Source organism: Microplitis mediator, chromosome 6 (genome assembly GCF_029852145.1).
Source record: "Microplitis mediator isolate UGA2020A chromosome 6, iyMicMedi2.1, whole genome shotgun sequence".
In the NCBI taxonomy this organism is placed as follows: domain Eukaryota; kingdom Metazoa; phylum Arthropoda; class Insecta; order Hymenoptera; family Braconidae; genus Microplitis; species Microplitis mediator.
The window spans coordinates 10,413,044-10,432,111 of NC_079974.1; the positions used below are offsets into that span (position 1 = coordinate 10,413,044).

The 19,068-nt window shown below is 30.3% G+C and overlaps 1 protein-coding gene across 4 annotated transcripts in view; it reads left to right on the top strand.

The window, feature by feature from the left end:
- The first annotated feature begins 6,449 nt into the window (after positions 1-6,449).
- The window catches only part of LOC130669669 (NADPH:adrenodoxin oxidoreductase, mitochondrial), a 73,442-nt gene continuing 60,823 nt past the window's right edge, over positions 6,450-19,068 (top strand). The window contains exon 1 of one of the 4 annotated variants that reach the window (XM_057472693.1): positions 6,450-6,924. Coding sequence is in view for 1 of the 4 variants with exons in the window: in XM_057472688.1 (XP_057328671.1) it covers positions 7,479-7,488 (10 nt within the window). In the remaining 3 variants the exon portion in view is untranslated. The other 3 variants (XM_057472692.1, XM_057472688.1, XM_057472691.1) reach the window with 3 other exon arrangements.

Below are 19,068 nucleotides of genomic sequence, written 5' to 3' on the forward strand. Positions count from 1 at the left end.
CTCTATGCAGTACAACTACTTCTGTACTCTACTGTTTCCCTTTGGCATACTTCACTTCATCAATAATCGCCACGTTCACATCTAACCATTCGTGCTCATCAGCGCCTTTGTAGTTGGTTTTGGAACTATAATTTAACAGCTTATCGTGGACACTTTTGAAAGTGATGCCCCATACAGTCAGAACAAGTGATTCATACCGTCCATGGTTACAAGCGTACCAACTGATAAATCTATGATGCGATAACTCCCTGCAGTAGATTTCTTACTAGCATAGTTATATGAAGGACAATTATGTTATAAGATAAATCAATGTTAAAACTTGGCTATGCAGAATATTTCTATTGCAGGACATCTCTATGTAAGACATATCTATGCAAGATAAATCTATATAGGACGTTTCTGTTGCAGGACATCTTTATGCAATATATCTCTATGCAGGATATTTCTATGCAGGATATTTCTATGCAGGATATCTCTATGTAGGATATCTCTATGCAGGATATCTCTATGCAGGACATTTCTATGTGGCAGATTTCTATGCTACACAAATAAATATCTAATTACGTTTCTCCATAATAACATAACTTTAACACATAAATCTTAGTATAAAAAAATAATAAATAGTGGAATGTTTTTTTTTTTTTGTTGAGGCTTAAATTTTTGAAATCGATGATATTAATGATGGAAGTTTAAGTCAAGAAGCGTGTATTTTTTTGAAAAAAATAAAAGAAAAAATTTAAAGGTTGATCAAAATTGTCTCGTTGTCAATCGAGTAATTTAAAAAGTTACAACTCGTACAAAAATTTTCGGATAATTCTTAAATATTCAAATAATTCGGAAATTCGAATTTCGAATTGAATAGTTATATTCGATTCGATTCGAACGCGATTCGCACATCCCTAGAATTCGTTTTATTACCTCATAATATTACCTAATAATTTACTGGTCACAGAAACTAAGGGATAGAAAAAAAATCCGAAATTTTTAGGTGATTTTCAACATGCTGTAACTTGGTGAAAAATGGTTGTATAAAAAAAATAAAAAAAGCAAATTGTAGCCTCAAGTTTCTAGTTTTCAGATCTGGACCTCAAAATTTTTTATCATGTACGGTTCCGGAGTAATCATAAGAAAACCAACGAAAAAAAAATTTTCAAAAGTTTTGCTGGTCTTTCAATACCTCTATGGGCGACAATAAATTTTTTTGAATAATCCGACTGTCTGACTTTACTCGGAAATTTTATGCCCTTTAATTTGGTGGCCTTAAAAAGTCTCTACGACGATTTGGCGCCGAGTTATCATTGATCAAAGCAAAAAAGTCCATTTTGGCTTTGATAATCAATAACTCCGGATGTATTGGTCGTACAGAGAATGGAAGCAGGGTTTTGAAAACTGGAAAACATTCTCTATAAGGCAAAATTAGTGGCATTTGATAGAAAAATTTTTTTTAAAGCGATATTGTTTGGTAAAAAACAGGTCAATATTTACAAATTTAAGGATATTCGGAAATCTTGCTATAACTTTGGATATAACGGATGAACAAAGGATATCTTCGACTTTTTTTCAACCTCAAAGTGTTCTGAAAAAACCCTGAAAATTTCAAATCGCTGCGATTTTTCTTTCTTAGTGCCCCGAAGCTTTAAATTTATCGATTTTGTCAAAAATCACCATAATTGGTAGTTTCTCGGTTTTTGTTCATTTTTTCGATATGAAAATGTTTTTTTTACCGATTATCTTCATTTCTTCGATCAAAAAGATCAATTATCGAAAAAAATTGAAAAAAAAAAAATTTTGAAAAAATTTTTTTTTTTTTTCAAAATTTTTTTTTTCAAAAATTTTTTTTTTTCAAAATTTTTTTTTTTGTTGTATCTGCAATGATTTATCATTGTCAAAAAAAATTCCTAAAATTTTTTTTACCGCCGGCATTAGAGTTACCCAAAGCGTATGTTTGTTAAGTTGACATTTAAAGCAGATGCAGTTACAGCGGTAAAAAAAATTTTTCACCAAGTTACAGCATGTTGAAAATCACCTAAAAATTTCGGATTTTTTTTCTATCCCTTAGTTTCTGTGACCAGTGTATATATTATAATTTCATAATATACCCTGATTAAAAAAAATGATTAAAAATGATTTCACACGTTAAATGTCCATAAGAGACAGGATTAGAAATGATTTGAAGGATTAAAAAGTATTTAAAATGATTAAAAAACAAATCATTTTAAATACTTTTTAATCATTTTTTTTAATCAGGGTAATTTATAAACACATTTTTTATTTACTAAATTTATGAAAATATAACTATACGTTTGAAACTAAACTTTTTGAAGTATGTGAGTTTAGAAAATTCTTTTACAACGTTAATGAATAATTGTATTTTTGTATATTTACTTCTGCCATAGTTTTACATATATTTGTCCTACATACAAATGTCCTGCATAGAGATGTCTTGCATAGAGATCTCCTGAACACAGATATCTTACATAGAGATATCTTGTATAGAGATATCTTGCACAGAGATGTCCTGCATAGAAATATTCTGCATCAAATAATTTTGACATCAAAATATCTTGTAATATAATTGTTCTTAATTATAATTATGCCGACTCAGAAATTTACTACAGAGAGATATCCGAGCATAGAAATTTCTTGCCTAGAGTTTTCTGTTGGTACGCTTGTAACCATGGACGGTATGAATCACTTGTTCTGACTGTATGAGAGAGTGCTCCTTACCTCTACCCTCCATAGTCAAATTACTGCCAATTTCAAGCTAAAGTAGCTATTAGGGTACACTCCATGCTATTTCACCACGGAAAGGGGTAAAAATATCGCACGATCTGGTTGCACACTGTTCGCAAGCTGATTGAAATAGCCGGGGTTGCTCAACAAAAGTTTCTTTCAATTTAACATCAAATTGCTGCACACTTGAGATTTTAGAAAACTTTAACTTGTTATGTCCTCAGTGGCCTCAGGTGCCTCCACCTGTTAATTAATTAGTGAACTTGAGATCCATAAATAGGCGCGCATTTAAATTTCATTTGAAATTATATATTGATATCTTACAACACTTATTGCGTCTTACCAATATTTAGTCAATAATTTAAATAATAAATCGTCGTGGCACATACTTATTAAATTATATATTTTTATTATAAGAAACTTTAAATAAATAGATAAATAAATCTTTATTTTGTATTTAGAGAAATATAAATACAGTTGAGTGGTCTTGGAACGTTTCCTGTCACCCGATACTTAAAACCTAAACAAAACACACGCATAAAAATCATGAATAGGCCCTTGTTCTATAGTTAACAGTAAATATGGTTATAAACAAATGCATACTCTATAATCAAAAAAGAAAAGATATATTTAATAAATAAATGTTACTTATAAATGAAAACCATATCACAAGAACTCAATTATTATTGTTAATATATATACATATTAAATAAAGAGTGACTCGTATAATAAATAAATTAATAGAAATATAGAAATATAACATTAGAATAACTATAATGATGTTTCACGATAAATGATAATGTCAATCGTATCAATTAATTAAATATAGAATAATTATAAAAAAATACACCTCTGATAGTCTAGAATATTTAACTGAAAGATTGTATCCAAATACAGGAAAATAGAATATAAATAATATAAGTATTAAGTAAAGTCATAGAATGGGTAAAGTAAAGAACGTAAATATGTAAGTTTATGTCTCGAATTAGTATTAGTAAAAAGTATAAGTATATTTGGTAAAGAACATGGATATATAAGAATATGGGGCATTCCACGCCAAATCGACCACTTTTGACCCCGACCCCTTTCGATTTGGCTGAAAATTTTTTTTCCTTTTACACCTGATCAAAATCATTTTTCAGAAAATTTTCAAATTTTTTTACTCAACCCAAAAAAAGTTATGAGTTTTTCAAAAATAAGGCTTTTATTTTATCAAACAGCTATAACTTCTTCAAGAATTGACTAATCGGGACGTTTTTTTTTTCAAAATTTTTGTCATTGAATGTACTTTAAAAAAAAAAATACAAAAAAATTTTATGATGATAAACTCTATGAAATTTTCAGTTTTTTTGAAAAAAACCGTGATTTTCTTAAAGTACGTCATGTTTTATTTTTTTTTTTATTTTCTCAAAAAAAACTTCATTTAATGCTGCAGTTTTTCCCGCCAATCCTAGAGTGGGCCGACTATTCCTTCTATTTTTTTTTATCAATTGAAAAAAAAATTTTTGCCCAGTTGGGCTTATTTTGGAGGACTACCACTATCAATGAATTTTTTCGTCTCAATTCTTCAAAGCCGGATGTCATCTATAAATCCTCAAAAATTTCCAGACTGATGTTTAGCAAAATAAGCCCAACTGGGCAAAAATTTTTTTTTCAATTGATAAAAAAAAAATAGAAGGAATAGTCGGCCCACTCCAGGATTGGCGGGAAAAATTGCAGCATTAAATGAAGTTTTTTTTGAGAAAATAAAAAAAAAAATAAAACATGACGTACTTTAAGAAAATCACGGTTTTTTTCAAAAAAACTGAAAATTTCATAGAGTTTATCATCATAAAATTTTTTTGTATTTTTTTTTTTTAAAGTACATTCAATGACAAAAATTTTGAAAAAAAAAACGTCCCGATTAGCCAATTCTTGAAGAAGTTATAGCTATTTGATAAAATAAAAGCCTTATTTTTGAAAAACTCATAACTTTTTTTGGGTTGGGTAAAAAAATTTGAAAATTTTCTGAAAAATGATTTTAATCGGGTATAAAAGGAAAAAAAATTTTCAGCCAAATCGAAAGGGGTCGGGGTCAAAAGTGGTCGATTTGGCGTGGAATGCCCCATATATATATATATATATATGTATATTGTATGAGCATGAGTGTGAGAAGTTGGAGAGTGGAGGTCAGAGATCTCTCTGCCGTCTGATGTAACTTCACTTCTAAGGATGGAAACGGAATTCAAAAAATCGATTTTCGATTTTTCGATTAATCGTAATTTTTGTAATTATAAGAATCGATTAATCGTTGTTCACAATCGATTTTAATCGATTTTTTCGGTTATTCTATCATTCAAGCAAACTATTGCATACAATATGATAATTTACTTAAAAGACAAAGATTCAAAACTTATATTTATATTGTAACTTTTATTTCAACATATCCATACTTTTAAGCTATATCAACATACAAGAACAACAATTTAAAATATTCGAAAACAAACACTTAAACCTATTAGATCTAAATGATTTCTCCGTACTTATCGTTTATACTTGACATATTTGTTGATTTGGTGTTTGTTATGAATCACAGGAACTTATTTGGAAATTTAAATTGCAAACAGCGGTAAAAAAGACTATTAGTACTAAAAAATATGTAGTCATGAGAGAGTTATTAAAAAAATGTAAGCAGTTATGTGTTACTAGCGATAAGTTATTAGGCATAATCACACACAGAGAATTTTACGGTATTTTTTGCATCAAAAATTTATAGAAAAATTACTATAGTCATAGTAACATGAGGACATTTTGATCATAGTAACAAATGATACTGTAGAAATTTTTAAAATACATCGAACAGAATTTACAAGGTGCATTGTAATTTTGAAAAAGCAACAGACAAAATTTATACCAACTGCATACTAAATATTCTGATTTAGCCTGGTAAATTTTACTATGCAGTTGGTATGAATTTTACTTGTTGCTTTGTCAAAATTACAATGCACCTTGTGAATTCTGTTCGATGTATTTCAAAAATTTCTACAGTATTGGTAATTTGTACAATAATTCCATACTGTCCTCATGTCACTATGACTATAGTAATTTGTGTATAAATTTTTGATGCAAAAAATACTGTAAATTCTCTGCGTGAACAGATCTCGTCTTTATATTTTCCATTTGCATGAAAATAGCATCTGCGGACTTTGGTGCGCTGCTGTTGCGACGTCAACCGTACTAAAGTCGGAAGCTTGAAGTCGATTATCAATCGATTTCGATGACGATAGTTCGATTGTAAAAAATCGATTATTTTGAGTGAAAAATCGATTTTCGATTAAAATCGAAGTCGACTTTACCATCCCTATTCACTTCTCTCCGAGAACTATTGACGAGCACAACTGTAATTACTGATCAAATCTAATCTACACTTTATAATAAAACTCAGTCTTCAGATAAAAGTTATTTTATCAATTACATCTATCCTTATCCATAATTTCATTATTTCATTAAATAATAATCATAATCATCATCATCATCATCATAGTCAACAATGAATTTATCACTTTTTTCAAATTCAAAATTGGTCCCGCGTGACAACGAACTGCCCACTGTCCAGGAGGTGGCGTCTGCTCCGATCCTAGTAACCTCCCAGGACATAACAAACTACATTATAGGGATTGAGCAAGTTGAGCTTTATGCCATCTACCGAGAAAAATTACAAGCAAAGTGATGTTAAACAATATTAGATTCGCATTATCAGTGTCTTTAATTGTTTTTTTTTTAAATAAAATAAATTTTCGAGGTATCTTCATCGAAAGTATCGTGTTATATTCACGACTGTTCAAATGTGCTGTATAAAAATAATATACAGGTGAAATTTTATCGTTTCCTCGAAAGTTCACCGAACACCACGTGGATAACCTTCAAACCTCAAAAATACCCTAACAGCCACACTCTAAATACAATTGCTCAGCAAGTTCTACAGTGAAACATTTTCCCCTAACTTAATGACAAGTTTCTGGTAAGCCTTGGCTGGATAACACTTGCATGTAAGTTGATGCAAATCAACTGCCGCCATCTGAATGTAATTTGACAGAAAAACTTGCCGTCAATTTGAAGTGGAACTTTCAATCAACTTCACGTCATTGTCTGACAGTAGCACTTGTGGTCAAGTTGAATTCAAGTTACAGAAAATTTACTGTCAACTTAAAGGTAACTGCTTGCTCTCCAACACTTTTCTTGACTATAGAATACGGTAGTAGCTTGGTTAACTTGTGGATAAGGTGGCCAGTGGTGGATTTACACTAGGGGCAAGTGCCCAGGGCGGCAAATTTTTTAGGGTGCAAAATTTTGAAAAATTAAATATATGAACTATAAGTTTAAGTAAAATTCCAGTATTGGGGCAAATTTTTTCTCGGTGCCCAGGGGCGGCATGAAGTTTAAGTCCGGCCCTGAAGGTAGCTATCAGGGTAAAGTGGCTATTAGGGGGTATAGGTATGTTTCCAGACCTGTTTATACGGCCCTGATATGATAAACGCATAAATATGCTGTTTATTTATTTTTTGAGAAAAGTATTTATAATTGGTACAAAGCTTAAGTGTGAAATTTTTCTAAACAGTAAATGTACGGCTATATCTTTAACAAAAATGAAATTTATTTTTAGTTAAAACTAATTTCATTCAATTGGAAATAGTTTGGAAAGAATTAGGAATATGAATTTATTGTTTAGGATTGATTAATTTTCGAGTAATTTATTAATCATTTCTATGCGTACAGGTAACAGGTTAGAATATAAAACCAACATTATTTTTACTTCATTTATTAGTTAGTTATTTAAGAAAAATGGTTAGAATCGTTTTAGGGTTAGAGATGTTTTAATTAATTAGTTACACCTATATTGTTCGGTTAGTTATTCTGATCTGCAACACACCTTACAGCTGACGTCATTGACTGGCACATGGCGGTAAAATTTGAATTCTGCTTCGATTGAAATGATTTTATTTTTGTAGTTGTGACTTGTTAGGGCCAGTTTTTCGAACCGAGTTTATTTTTATCCGCCCTGATTAAACAAAAGTATTTGAAAGGATTAAAAAAATTTATATCCTTATGAATGCTATCGAATCCTGAAAATATGATTCAGAAGGACTTAACATGATTCAAATTTTTTAATTCTGTTAAATACTATTTAATCCTGAAAACATGATTTAACAGGATTTGAAATGATTTAAACTGTCAAATACTTTTAAATACTTTTTAATCCTAAAAATATGATTCAGGATTAAAAAGTATTCAATAGCATTAAAAATTTCAAATACTGATTAAATTCGTTTATATCCTAAAAAGATAACGGAATGAAAACATTATTTCAGGATTAAAAAGTATTCGGTAGTATAAAAAATTTTAAATACTGGTGAAATTCTTCTATATCCTAAAAAGATAACGAAATAAAAATATTATTTCAGGATTAAAAAGTATTTAATAGCATTAGAAATTTTAAATGCTAGTTGAATCCTTTTATATCCTAAAAAGATAACGAAATAAAAATATTATTTCAGGATTAAAAAGTATTCGGTAGCATTGGAAATTTTAAATGCTAGTTGAATCCTTTTATATCCTAAAAAGATAACGAAATAAAAATATTATTTCAGGATTAAAAAGTATTCGGTAGCATTAGAAATTTCAAATGCTAGTTGAATCCTTTTATATCCTAAAAAGATATTAAAATAAAAACTTTATTTCAGGATTAAAAAGTATTCGATAGCATTAGAAATTTTAAATGCTAGTTGAATCCTTTTAAATGCTAAAAAGATAACGAAATAAAAACATTCGCGTGCTTAAAGGTAAAAGGGCTTATAACAATGTATGCGTCCTTTTACCTTTGCAAAGGTAAAAGGGCGCATATATTTTTTTTTTATTGCCAATCGAGTAGTAGACACATTCTACGCTTAAAATTGAAAAAAAAAAAAATTGAAAGATAAAAGGGCGTGTCTTTAATTATACGCCCTTTTACTTTTAAGAATTCGAAATTTTGGTGATCTAAAGGTGAAAGAGCGTATCACTTTTTTTTCGACCAGCGCACAAAAGAACATATTCGCAGTTTAAAAATTCGTAGTTCTGCAGAACCAAAAGGGCGTATAAAAAAAATGTTTTGATGCAATCAATGTAAAAATGTTGAAAACATTAAAATCTATGGAAAAAACGAAAAAAAAAAAATTTTTTTGTTATACGCCTTTTTGGTTTTAAGAAAAAATTTTAAGTCATAAGGGCGTATCTTGTTTTTTCGATTTAGTATCAGTTATAGATCAGAGTAAGAAAAAAAAATGCCACTCGACAATTTAATTTATAAGAATAAATATTTATTCAAGTGAAAAAAAGAATGAAAAATGAAGAAAAAATAAATTCATCCGGGTATTGGTCCTATGCCATCGCCATCGTCAGGATCATCTGTACCTAAGATTATAAAAAAAAAATTTTTTTAATTTTTTTTTAGAACATAACTTGGTAATAATAGAAAAATTTATAAACTATTATCATTGCTGAAAATTGGACTTTGATAATACCGATGAAAAAAAAAAAAAACAAACAGAAAATAGAAAATAGAACCTTGATTGAAAAATGAAAAAATGCACCTTTGAAAAATTAAAAAATCTAAAAGTACTTTTTTAATTTGGTTAAATCAAATTTCACTGCACTCATAGAATTTATAATTTTTTAAATGCATTTTTTTTATTCTCGAATTATACATATTTTTTACATTAATTGTTGAATCAAAAAAATTATAACAAACTTAAGATTCGATCAAAATTAAATAAAGAAATTTGGTTTTTTACTTAAATAAATATTTGTTCAGATGAATTAAGTTATGGAGTGATAATTTTTATTACCCTTGCAATTTTTGTTCTTACTCTGATCTATAAATGATAACAACCGAAAAAACAGGATACGCCCTTATGACTTTAAAAATTTTTTTTCTTAAAACCAAAAGGGCGTATAACAAAAAAAATTTTTTTTTTGTTTTTTCCATAGATTTCAATCGTTTGAACATTTTTCATTGATTGGAGCAAAAAAATTTTTTTTTATACGCCATTTTGTTTCTAGTAACGCGTTATGTAACATTTGGTATAAAAAATACAATTTTTTTTATGCGCCCTTTTACCTTTAAGTAGTACTTTTCTTAAAGGTAAAAGGGCGTATGTCTTGAGATACGCCCTTTCAGCTTTAGGATACCAACTTTTTTTTTTTCACAGATTTTTATGTTTCAGACAATTTAAAACCGAATGGCAAAAAAAATTTTTTTATACGCCCTTTCACCACAAATCCCTATTAACCCTTAGCTATAAGCCCTTTTACCTTTAAGCACGCGCATTATTTCAGGATTGAAAAGTATTCGGTAGCATTAGAAATTTTTAATGCTAGTTGAATCCTTTTATATCCTAAAAAGATAACGAAATAAAAACATTATTTCAGGATTAAAAAGTATTCGAAAGCATTAGAAATTTCAAATACTGGTTAAATTTATTTAAATCCTAAAAAGATAACGAAATATAAAAATTATTTCAGGATTAAAAAGTATTCGGTAGCATAAAAAATTTTAAATACTGGTGAAATTCTTCTATATCCTGAAAAGGTTATGAAATAAAAATATTATTTTAGGATTAAAAAGTATTCGGTAGCATTAGAAATTTCAAATGCTAGTTGAATCCTTTTATATCCTAAAAAGATAACGAAATAAAAACTTTACATCAGGATTAAAAAGTATTCGATAGCATTAGAAATTTCAAATGCTAGTTGAATCCTTTTATATCCTAAATAGATATTCAAATAAAAACTTTATTTCAGGATTAAAAAGTATTCGATAGCATTAAAAATTTTAAATACTGGTTGAATCCTTTTAAATCCTAAAAAGATAACGAAATATAAAAATTATTTCAGGATTAAAAAGTATTCGGTAGCATAAAAAATTTTAAATACTGGTGAAATTCTTTTATATCCTAAAAAGATAACGAAATAAAAATATTATTTCAGGATTAAAAAGTATTCGGTAGCATTGGAAATTTTAAATGCTAGTTGAATCCTTTTATATCCTAAAAAGATAACGAAATAAAAATATTATTTCAGGATTAAAAAGTATTCGGTAGCATTAGAAATTTTAAATGCTAGTTGAATCCTTTCAAATCCTTCTACTCCTTTCGATTATTTTAGTATTAAAAAGTATTTAATATGATTAATCGTGAATTTTAAAAAAGGATTTACAGTATTTAGAAGGATTTGAAAGTATTAAAATTTCAATCCTTTTTAATCCTGTCAAATACATTTTTTTAATCAGGGCGGGTTTTAATTATCATTGCTGGTATATCTATATATTATTAATAATATATTGATATACAAATGTTCCTACCTTGATAGCCGATTTGAATGCTAATTGTCGTCAACTCGATTTTCAAATTTGATTATTTACATAAAAACTCAATTAAATTGAACCTTGATTTGACACAGAATTTTAGAAACAATTCCTTGTGATACAATTCATGGAATAGATCATTCAACAATTTTTTATTTTTTAAAAAATAAATAATTAAAATTTTTTTAATTTGTACTTTTCGACAAGACGAATAGATCGAATATTTATTCTACAATTACATTCACTACTTCATTATTATATTCTGATAATTTATTGTAAATAATTTATAAATAAAATTATTCAAGTTGATTACCTTTAAAAACATTCATGAATGCAGTAACGATGTATGACTGAGTAAAAAAACAATTAAAATTCCTAGAATTTTGTCTCAAAAGTTACCGAGTCAAAAAACTTTTGATTTCATTAGTATGTCAAATTTTGTAGTAATCGATGAGATTAATCAAAAACACCACAAGAAAAAAAATCTGAAATCCACCTGACTCTATGGACCAGCCCTAAAACTTCCCGCTATTATCGAGTTTTTGAGTTTGACGATCCTAATGTTAATACATTTTGAGCTCTTCAAGCTCGAAAATAGTAATTTCGTGCCTCTCATTGCGAAGTAATAAACAATGAAAAAAAAAAAAAAATGCCACCTGGCAGCCAGAATAAAAGGTAGATTTTTCGAAAATTTTCTGACTTTTCGATAGCTAGCGCTTAGTTCAAAACAAAAGCGGCCTTTGTTCATTTTTACTAAGGTTGAACCAATTTTTTAAGGTCAGTTTTTTAATCCGAGATTCTTAATCCGCGATTCAAATATTGTTAATATACTTTTATACTTATCCCTCGCAGATTTGAATCACGGTGGAAACACGGTGGGTTTGTTCCATTTTACCACTGTGATTACGCGATGTATCCACCATGATTCCACGGTGGCTTTGCCACCGTGTATACACGGTGTTTTCACTGTGATTACGCGGTGGATGCAGCATGGAACCACGGTGGTGAAATAGCACAGAGCCACCGTGGAATCACGGTGGTTACACCGCGTAATCACAGTGGATACACTGTGTATACCCGGTGGTGAAATGGAACAAACCCACCGTGTAACCACGGTGGATCCACGGTGTTTACACTTCCACGGTGTTTCCACCGTGATTCAAATCTGCGAGGGTACATATAAATGTACGAGCAATCCTAATTTATTTGCGTATTACTAAAATCTCGGATTGACAAACTACCCTGGTTAGAAAATACAATTCGCGAGGATTAAAAACGATTAAAAATTTCATCCTCATTAATCGTTTTTAATCGTCACAATCCTCATGGATTTTCACATTTAATCGTCTCTAATCCTCAAATGATGATCCATTATTTTGTAATTGAAACGATCCATGAGGATTAAAAATTTTTAATCCTCATGAATAGTCTTTGATCTTCAATCGGAACCAGAAATTGCAATATTATTTAACGATTAAAAACGATTCATAAGAATTAACAATTTTTAATCCTCATGTATCGTCTTTAATCGTAAAATAATATACAGCAATTTGTGGTCCTGGATGAAGATTAAAAACGATTTACAACGATAAAAAATTTGATCGTTTTTAATCCTCTTTATTCATCAATCGAGGATTCGTGAGGATTCAAAACGATTAAAACAGTTTTAATCCTCACGAATCGTATTTTCTAATCAGGGTAGCTTTGAGTAAACAGGGTTAGAAATAAAAATATACATACGTAACAAAATATCCATACTGCCATTCTAATACGTTGTATCGAGTGGACATCAATAAACCACAATCCAATTGCCCAGATCTAACATTGGACACAATCCTTTTACCCAAAATTCGTTTACCCAGATTTTTAAAATACAGCATACCCGGGAAAATATAATCAGGCATGATCATGCTTGAGCAAGCATGATCATGTTTGACCAAGCATGATCAGTCCTGATCAAGCAAAATCCCTAGAATTATTTTAAAAAATCTGGGCATCGGTTGGCCTTGCAGGCCAGCCCCCAAACTTCCTGCTGTTTTCGATCTCTAAGAGCTTGAAAACATTAGTATAAATACATTTTCAAGCTCTTCGAGCTCGAAAATACCTTTGTTGCCCTTTTTTATGAGCTTGTCAAGCTCAAAAGGGTTACGTTTTATGCTAAAGTTTAAAAATTTAGAATTTAAAATAATTCATGAATGAGTGTTTTTTATATTTGTTCACAACTATGTTCAATAATTAGCTCAAAAATAATAAAGGACTTACGTGATACGTCGTATCTATATCGTGTAATTATATCGTGGTACGAGCAAACATGACGATTTTTAGGCAGTCACTTCTAATGACTTATATAAAGAAGAACATTTTAGTTTCGAGTAATTTTGTTCAGTAATTATGATATTTAATGAAAAAAGCAGATATTGATTTAACATTCATTATTCCGTCGACGATATCTCTTGAACGGATTATCTGATTGGAACGTCTTTGGCAGCAATCGAATGATTTTGTCGAGTTCTAGAGCTGATTAGATTTTGGAATTGACCGATTCGATAGTTTCTGGAATATTCACAAAAAACAAAAATAAACGATTTTTTTTCATTCTTTCGTCGACGATATCTCTCGAACGGATCATCCGATTGAGACGATTGCGGTGGCAATCGGCGTGTTTTATTGAGGTCTAGAGCTGATAAAATTTTGTAGACACACACACACACACACACACACACACACACACACACACACACACACACACACACACACACACACACACACACACACACACACACACACACACACACACATACAGACATCGCTCTGCAAATGTCAGAATAGCATCGTAGCACCTTCAAAGTCGACATATGATGAAAACCCGATTTTTGAAAATGACGATGAAACCAATAACTTCCCGAATTTTTCGCTAATCGTTGATTTTCTCAGCGGGAAGTTAAAAAAATGAAAATAATGATGATTCAACTTGGTTAGTATTGATGTATAGTTAATGTTTACTGGCTGAAAAATGTTATTAAAATTTAACCCGTGACGAGTCTCGAACACACGACCGTCGTGTTATAAAGCACGTCCGCTGTCCACTAGGCTGACCTGCCTCATTCAGATTACGACGATTCTTAACATCTTTTAAAATCTCCGGTTGTAAAAAATAAAATATCATCTGAAATATCAACTACCCGCTAAGAAAATCGATGATTTTCGAAAAATTGGGAAGTTATCGTTTTCACCCTGATTAGCGAAAATCGAAACTTCATCAGATGTCGACGTTTTGAGGTCCTAGGAAGCTATTCTCACTATTTTCAGAATAATTTCCGAGTGTCTGTATGTGTGTGTCCGTGTGTCCGTGTGTCCGTGTCCGTGTCCGTGTGTGTGTGTGTGTGTGTGTGTGTGTGTGTGTGTGTGTGTGTGTGTGTGTGTGTGTGTGTGTGTGTGTGTGTGTGTGTGTGTGTGTGTGTGTGTGTGTGTGTGTGTGTGTGTGTGTGTGTGTGTGTGTGTGTGTGTGTGTCTGTGTCTGTGTGTGTGTGACCGGTCTATAACTTTTTAACTAATGAACTGATTTGGATGGTTAAGGCGGCAATCGAAAGAGCTTGTTGGCCATCAACTTTTCTGAAAATTTCAGATCATTTAATCAAGTAGACTCGAAAATATTGGCAAATTACGAAAAAGCCATTTTTTTTTTAGTTTTTTATTGATTTTTTAGAAACGACTTATACGATTAACTTCAAAATCTAATTAGCTCTAGAACTTAATAAAACGCGTCGATTGCTGCCTTAGCCATCTCAATCAGAGTATTCGTTCGAGAGTTATCGCGGGAGAAAGAAATGGTAAAAAACGGTTTTTTGCGAATATCTTCGAAACAACTGAACCAAACAATTTTAAAATTTTATCAGCTCTAGGACTCAATAAAATACGCCGATTGCCGTCTCAACTATCGAAATCGGTCAATTCGTTCCTGAGATGTCGTGGGAGAAAGAAATGCTAACATCGGTTTTTTTCGAAAACAATGGCACACAAAAGTATTTTCGAGCTCGAAGAGCTTGAAAATGTATCCACAACAAGCTCGAGGAGCTCGAAAACAGCGGGAAGTTTTGGGGCTGGCCCGCAGGGTCAACCAATAAACAGATTTTTTTAATAATGAATGAAAATAATGCTAGTTATAAATTATAAGCAAATCTAACATTTAAATTAATCTTGATAATTCAAGATGGCGGCTAGCAAACGCCTGTATGAAAGTTGCGCTAGATTAATTAGAGCTGATTCTAGTTCTATTGGCTGTTGTAAATGTAAAAAATAGTTCCACAAAACGTGTAGTAACTTGAGTGACACGGAGTTTAGTGTTTACCTAAATGAATTTCGAAAAAACGGCGTAACAAGTTGGAAATGTAACGACTGTGATTTTGAGGTTAGCATTATAATGGGTGAAAGTGAGTCTGATGACAACAATGAACATAAATTGTCTACCAGCAAAAGTGAAATCGAGGAAATTTTTGATAAATATCTCTCTCCTTTTAAAGAGAAGATTGAAAAAATTGAAAAAAGCGTTACGGGTATTCGTGCTGACTTAAATAAATTTGCTGAGCATAATAAAAGTCTCACACAACAACAAAATAAATTCGATAAGAGAATAACAGATATCGAAAATAAACTCACATCCCTCAACATGCTTCCTGACGATCCAAACAGTGTTATCTCTGAGATCAATGAACACAAAAAACGCGAATCCCAAGTTGTTATACTAAATGTCCCTGAATCAAAGAAACCTGTTGGCAACGACCGTCGCTTAGACGACATTGCCAACGTTACAGCGTTAATTCCTCACGAATTGTCAGACATCATCCCCAATATCAAACTTCGACGTCTCGGTTAACCAGCTCAAGGTAAAACTTGCCCAGTTTTACTTTAGACACCTTCTGTAACAGCTACAAGGAGTATCCTGAAGTCCAAACCAACTCACAACCCAGATATCAGATTTAAGCCCAGTTTAACTCAGGCTCAACAACTCCATTTAAGCACACTACACTCAGAGCTTGATGATCTAACTAAGAACGGACATACAAATAAAACAATCAAATATATGAACGGAGTACCCAAGATCGTCGATAAACAAAATTTTCGTCCGCCGAGGATCAAAGACAAAGAAGCCTAAGTTAAACATATACTATCAAAATACGAAAGGTTTAAGAACTAAACTCAAGCATTTCTTAACCTCATCAGCTTGCAACAGTGGCGATGTTATTTGTGTTAGTGAAACCTGGTTAAATGAATCTATTTTCTCCGGGGAAATCGTGGACAATACCTTCACAATTTTCCGGAAGGACAGAGACAACACAACTAGTGATTGAAAACGTGGTGGTGGTGTGCTAACTGCAGTAAAAAAGAATATTATAGCTGATTTAATAGAAGTCAATAATAATGATATTGAACATATCTTCATCGGAGTTAAATGTACTAAAAATGATATTATCATGGGGTGTGCCGACCGCAGATTACATCAGCATTTCAGACTATAATATCCTCCAGACAACATGGATTCATTGATGGTAGATCCACCACCACCAATCTCTACGTGTATACGAACTACGTCTTGGATGCAATGAACCAAGGTCTCAGCACTCATACTATCTATACTGATTTCTCTAAAGCGTTCGATACGGTTGACCACGATACACTAATCAGTAAATTAAATCGGTACGGAATTAAAGGTAAAGCTCTGGAATGGATACGGTCTTATTTATCAGGCAGAAGCCTACAAGTACGAGTAAATGGATATATCTCAGATAAATACAATGTAACTTCTGGTGTTCCGCAAGGTTCCCACCTTGGACCGATTCTCTTCATAATATTTATTAATTGTATTGGTGAAAAATTTAAATCGGAGTATCTTCTCTATGCAGACGATTTAAAAATTTTTAGAACGATTAATGGCAACGAGGATATGAATAGTCTTCAGCACGACATCGATGAACTTCATAACTGGTGCGTAACGAATAAGCTTAACCTAAACAGGAATAAATGAGTCACACTATGTCTTTCTCGCTCAAACCACCAGCACCCACCAAAATATAATATTATATTTCTTTTTTTTTTTATGGCCATTGAAAATTTTATCTATTTACTTTGAATTTCTAACAATTTTTATAATAATTTGTAATAAACTTTATAAAATTGTGTGAAATTTTATCAAATTTTACAAAATGCTACCTCACTCTAGATGCAATAGTGACATCAAATTCTCTAAAGTTTTATGAAATATTATAAAATTTTACATAATTTTATAAAATTTCATCCAATTATATAAAATTTTATCTAACAATTCCTTCCCTTTTGAGATCTTACTTTATAAAATTGTATAAGATTTTATAAGATTGCATATAATTTTATGAAATCGTATAAAACTTTATACAATTTTATAAAATTTCATCTAAATATTACTTCCCTTCTGAGGAATTACTTTATAAAATTGTATAAAATTTTATATAATTTTATGAAATCGGATAAAACTTTATAAAATTCCATACAATTATATCAAATTTTTTTCAATTATTACTCCCCTCACTAAGATCTTACTTTATAAAATAGTATAAGATTGTATAAAATTTTATAAAATTTCGTACAATTATATAATATTTTATCTAATTATGACTTCTCTTTTAAGATCTTACCATATAAAATTTTATAAAATTCTATGAAATTTGATAAAATTATATAAAATTACATGAAATTCCATAAAATTTCGCTGTACAGTCTTATAAAATTGTATAAAATTTTATATAATTTTATACAATTGTGTAAAACTTTATAAAATTTTGTTATATTTTATACAATTTTATAAAAAAATTTTTTCCCGGGTGGGAAAACTTCAAAATCAAATATAAAGTACTTAAAATTAAAATCAAGGGCTGAAACTTGCAGGGAATTTTCTTTTCAATGTCTATAACAATATTTTCAAGTGGGAGTGAAAAAAAAAATAGTCGTTCAAAACGAATCACCCTAATATATATATATATATATATATATATATATATATATATATATATATATTTGTTCGAGATTAATAAATATATATAATCCTAATGATTATTGATTTAAAAAGTTATGATGCTAGGCAGCAGCAGCGGGAGTAGTTCAGTGCTCACCACTAAATCGCGCCCACCTTTTGTAGTGTCCTTGTTAAGATACTTATTTCAGAAGTTATAAATTCTGATCTTGAAGCATTCATGGAACGCGTTACTCGCTGAATACTAGCAGAGAGATGATAATCCATTTTTGATAGTAATATAGGGGTATCTTGTATTACACTATGACATTAATGTTTTCTTGAACAATTTTTGTCAAAGTACAAAAAAAAAATACGTGTTAAGGAAATCAATTATTTTTCTAAAAAACTCTAAATGACTCTTTTGACAGCTGCACAAATTTTCTACTGAGAGTTTTAATAAGTCAGAAAAACTCAAACAAATTCTTTTTATAGTCGCACAAATTTTTGCAGGAAACTATTTTAAAGTATTAAGAAGTCTTAGTAACTCTTCAAGTAAGTTCTACTAACTCAAAATAACTCTTCTGGAAGCGTCCGAAATCTTGGAATTACTCTGACTTTATACGTCAAATTAAAAGTTATTCCGAGTTTATAAGACTTTTTCAAACTTTTTAAGAAAAAGTAAAAGTTTAAGAACTGTTATTCAGACTTATAAGTAATTATTTTCAGTTCCTACAGAGAAATTTTTCCACAAGGGTGGCTTTGCTTAGTCTTATCTAAGCCTTAAGGCTTATTAAACAATAAAAACTAACAGTTTCACAGTACAGATAACTTTGGCTGATAATGATTTAATTATTTATGGATCAATTCAATTTTTCGTAGAGTTCGAGAAAATAATATGTTTTGTTTTAGAAGAATTTGTTATTGAACATACAAAATTTTTCTGTAATGTTGAACATCAGGTGAATATAAC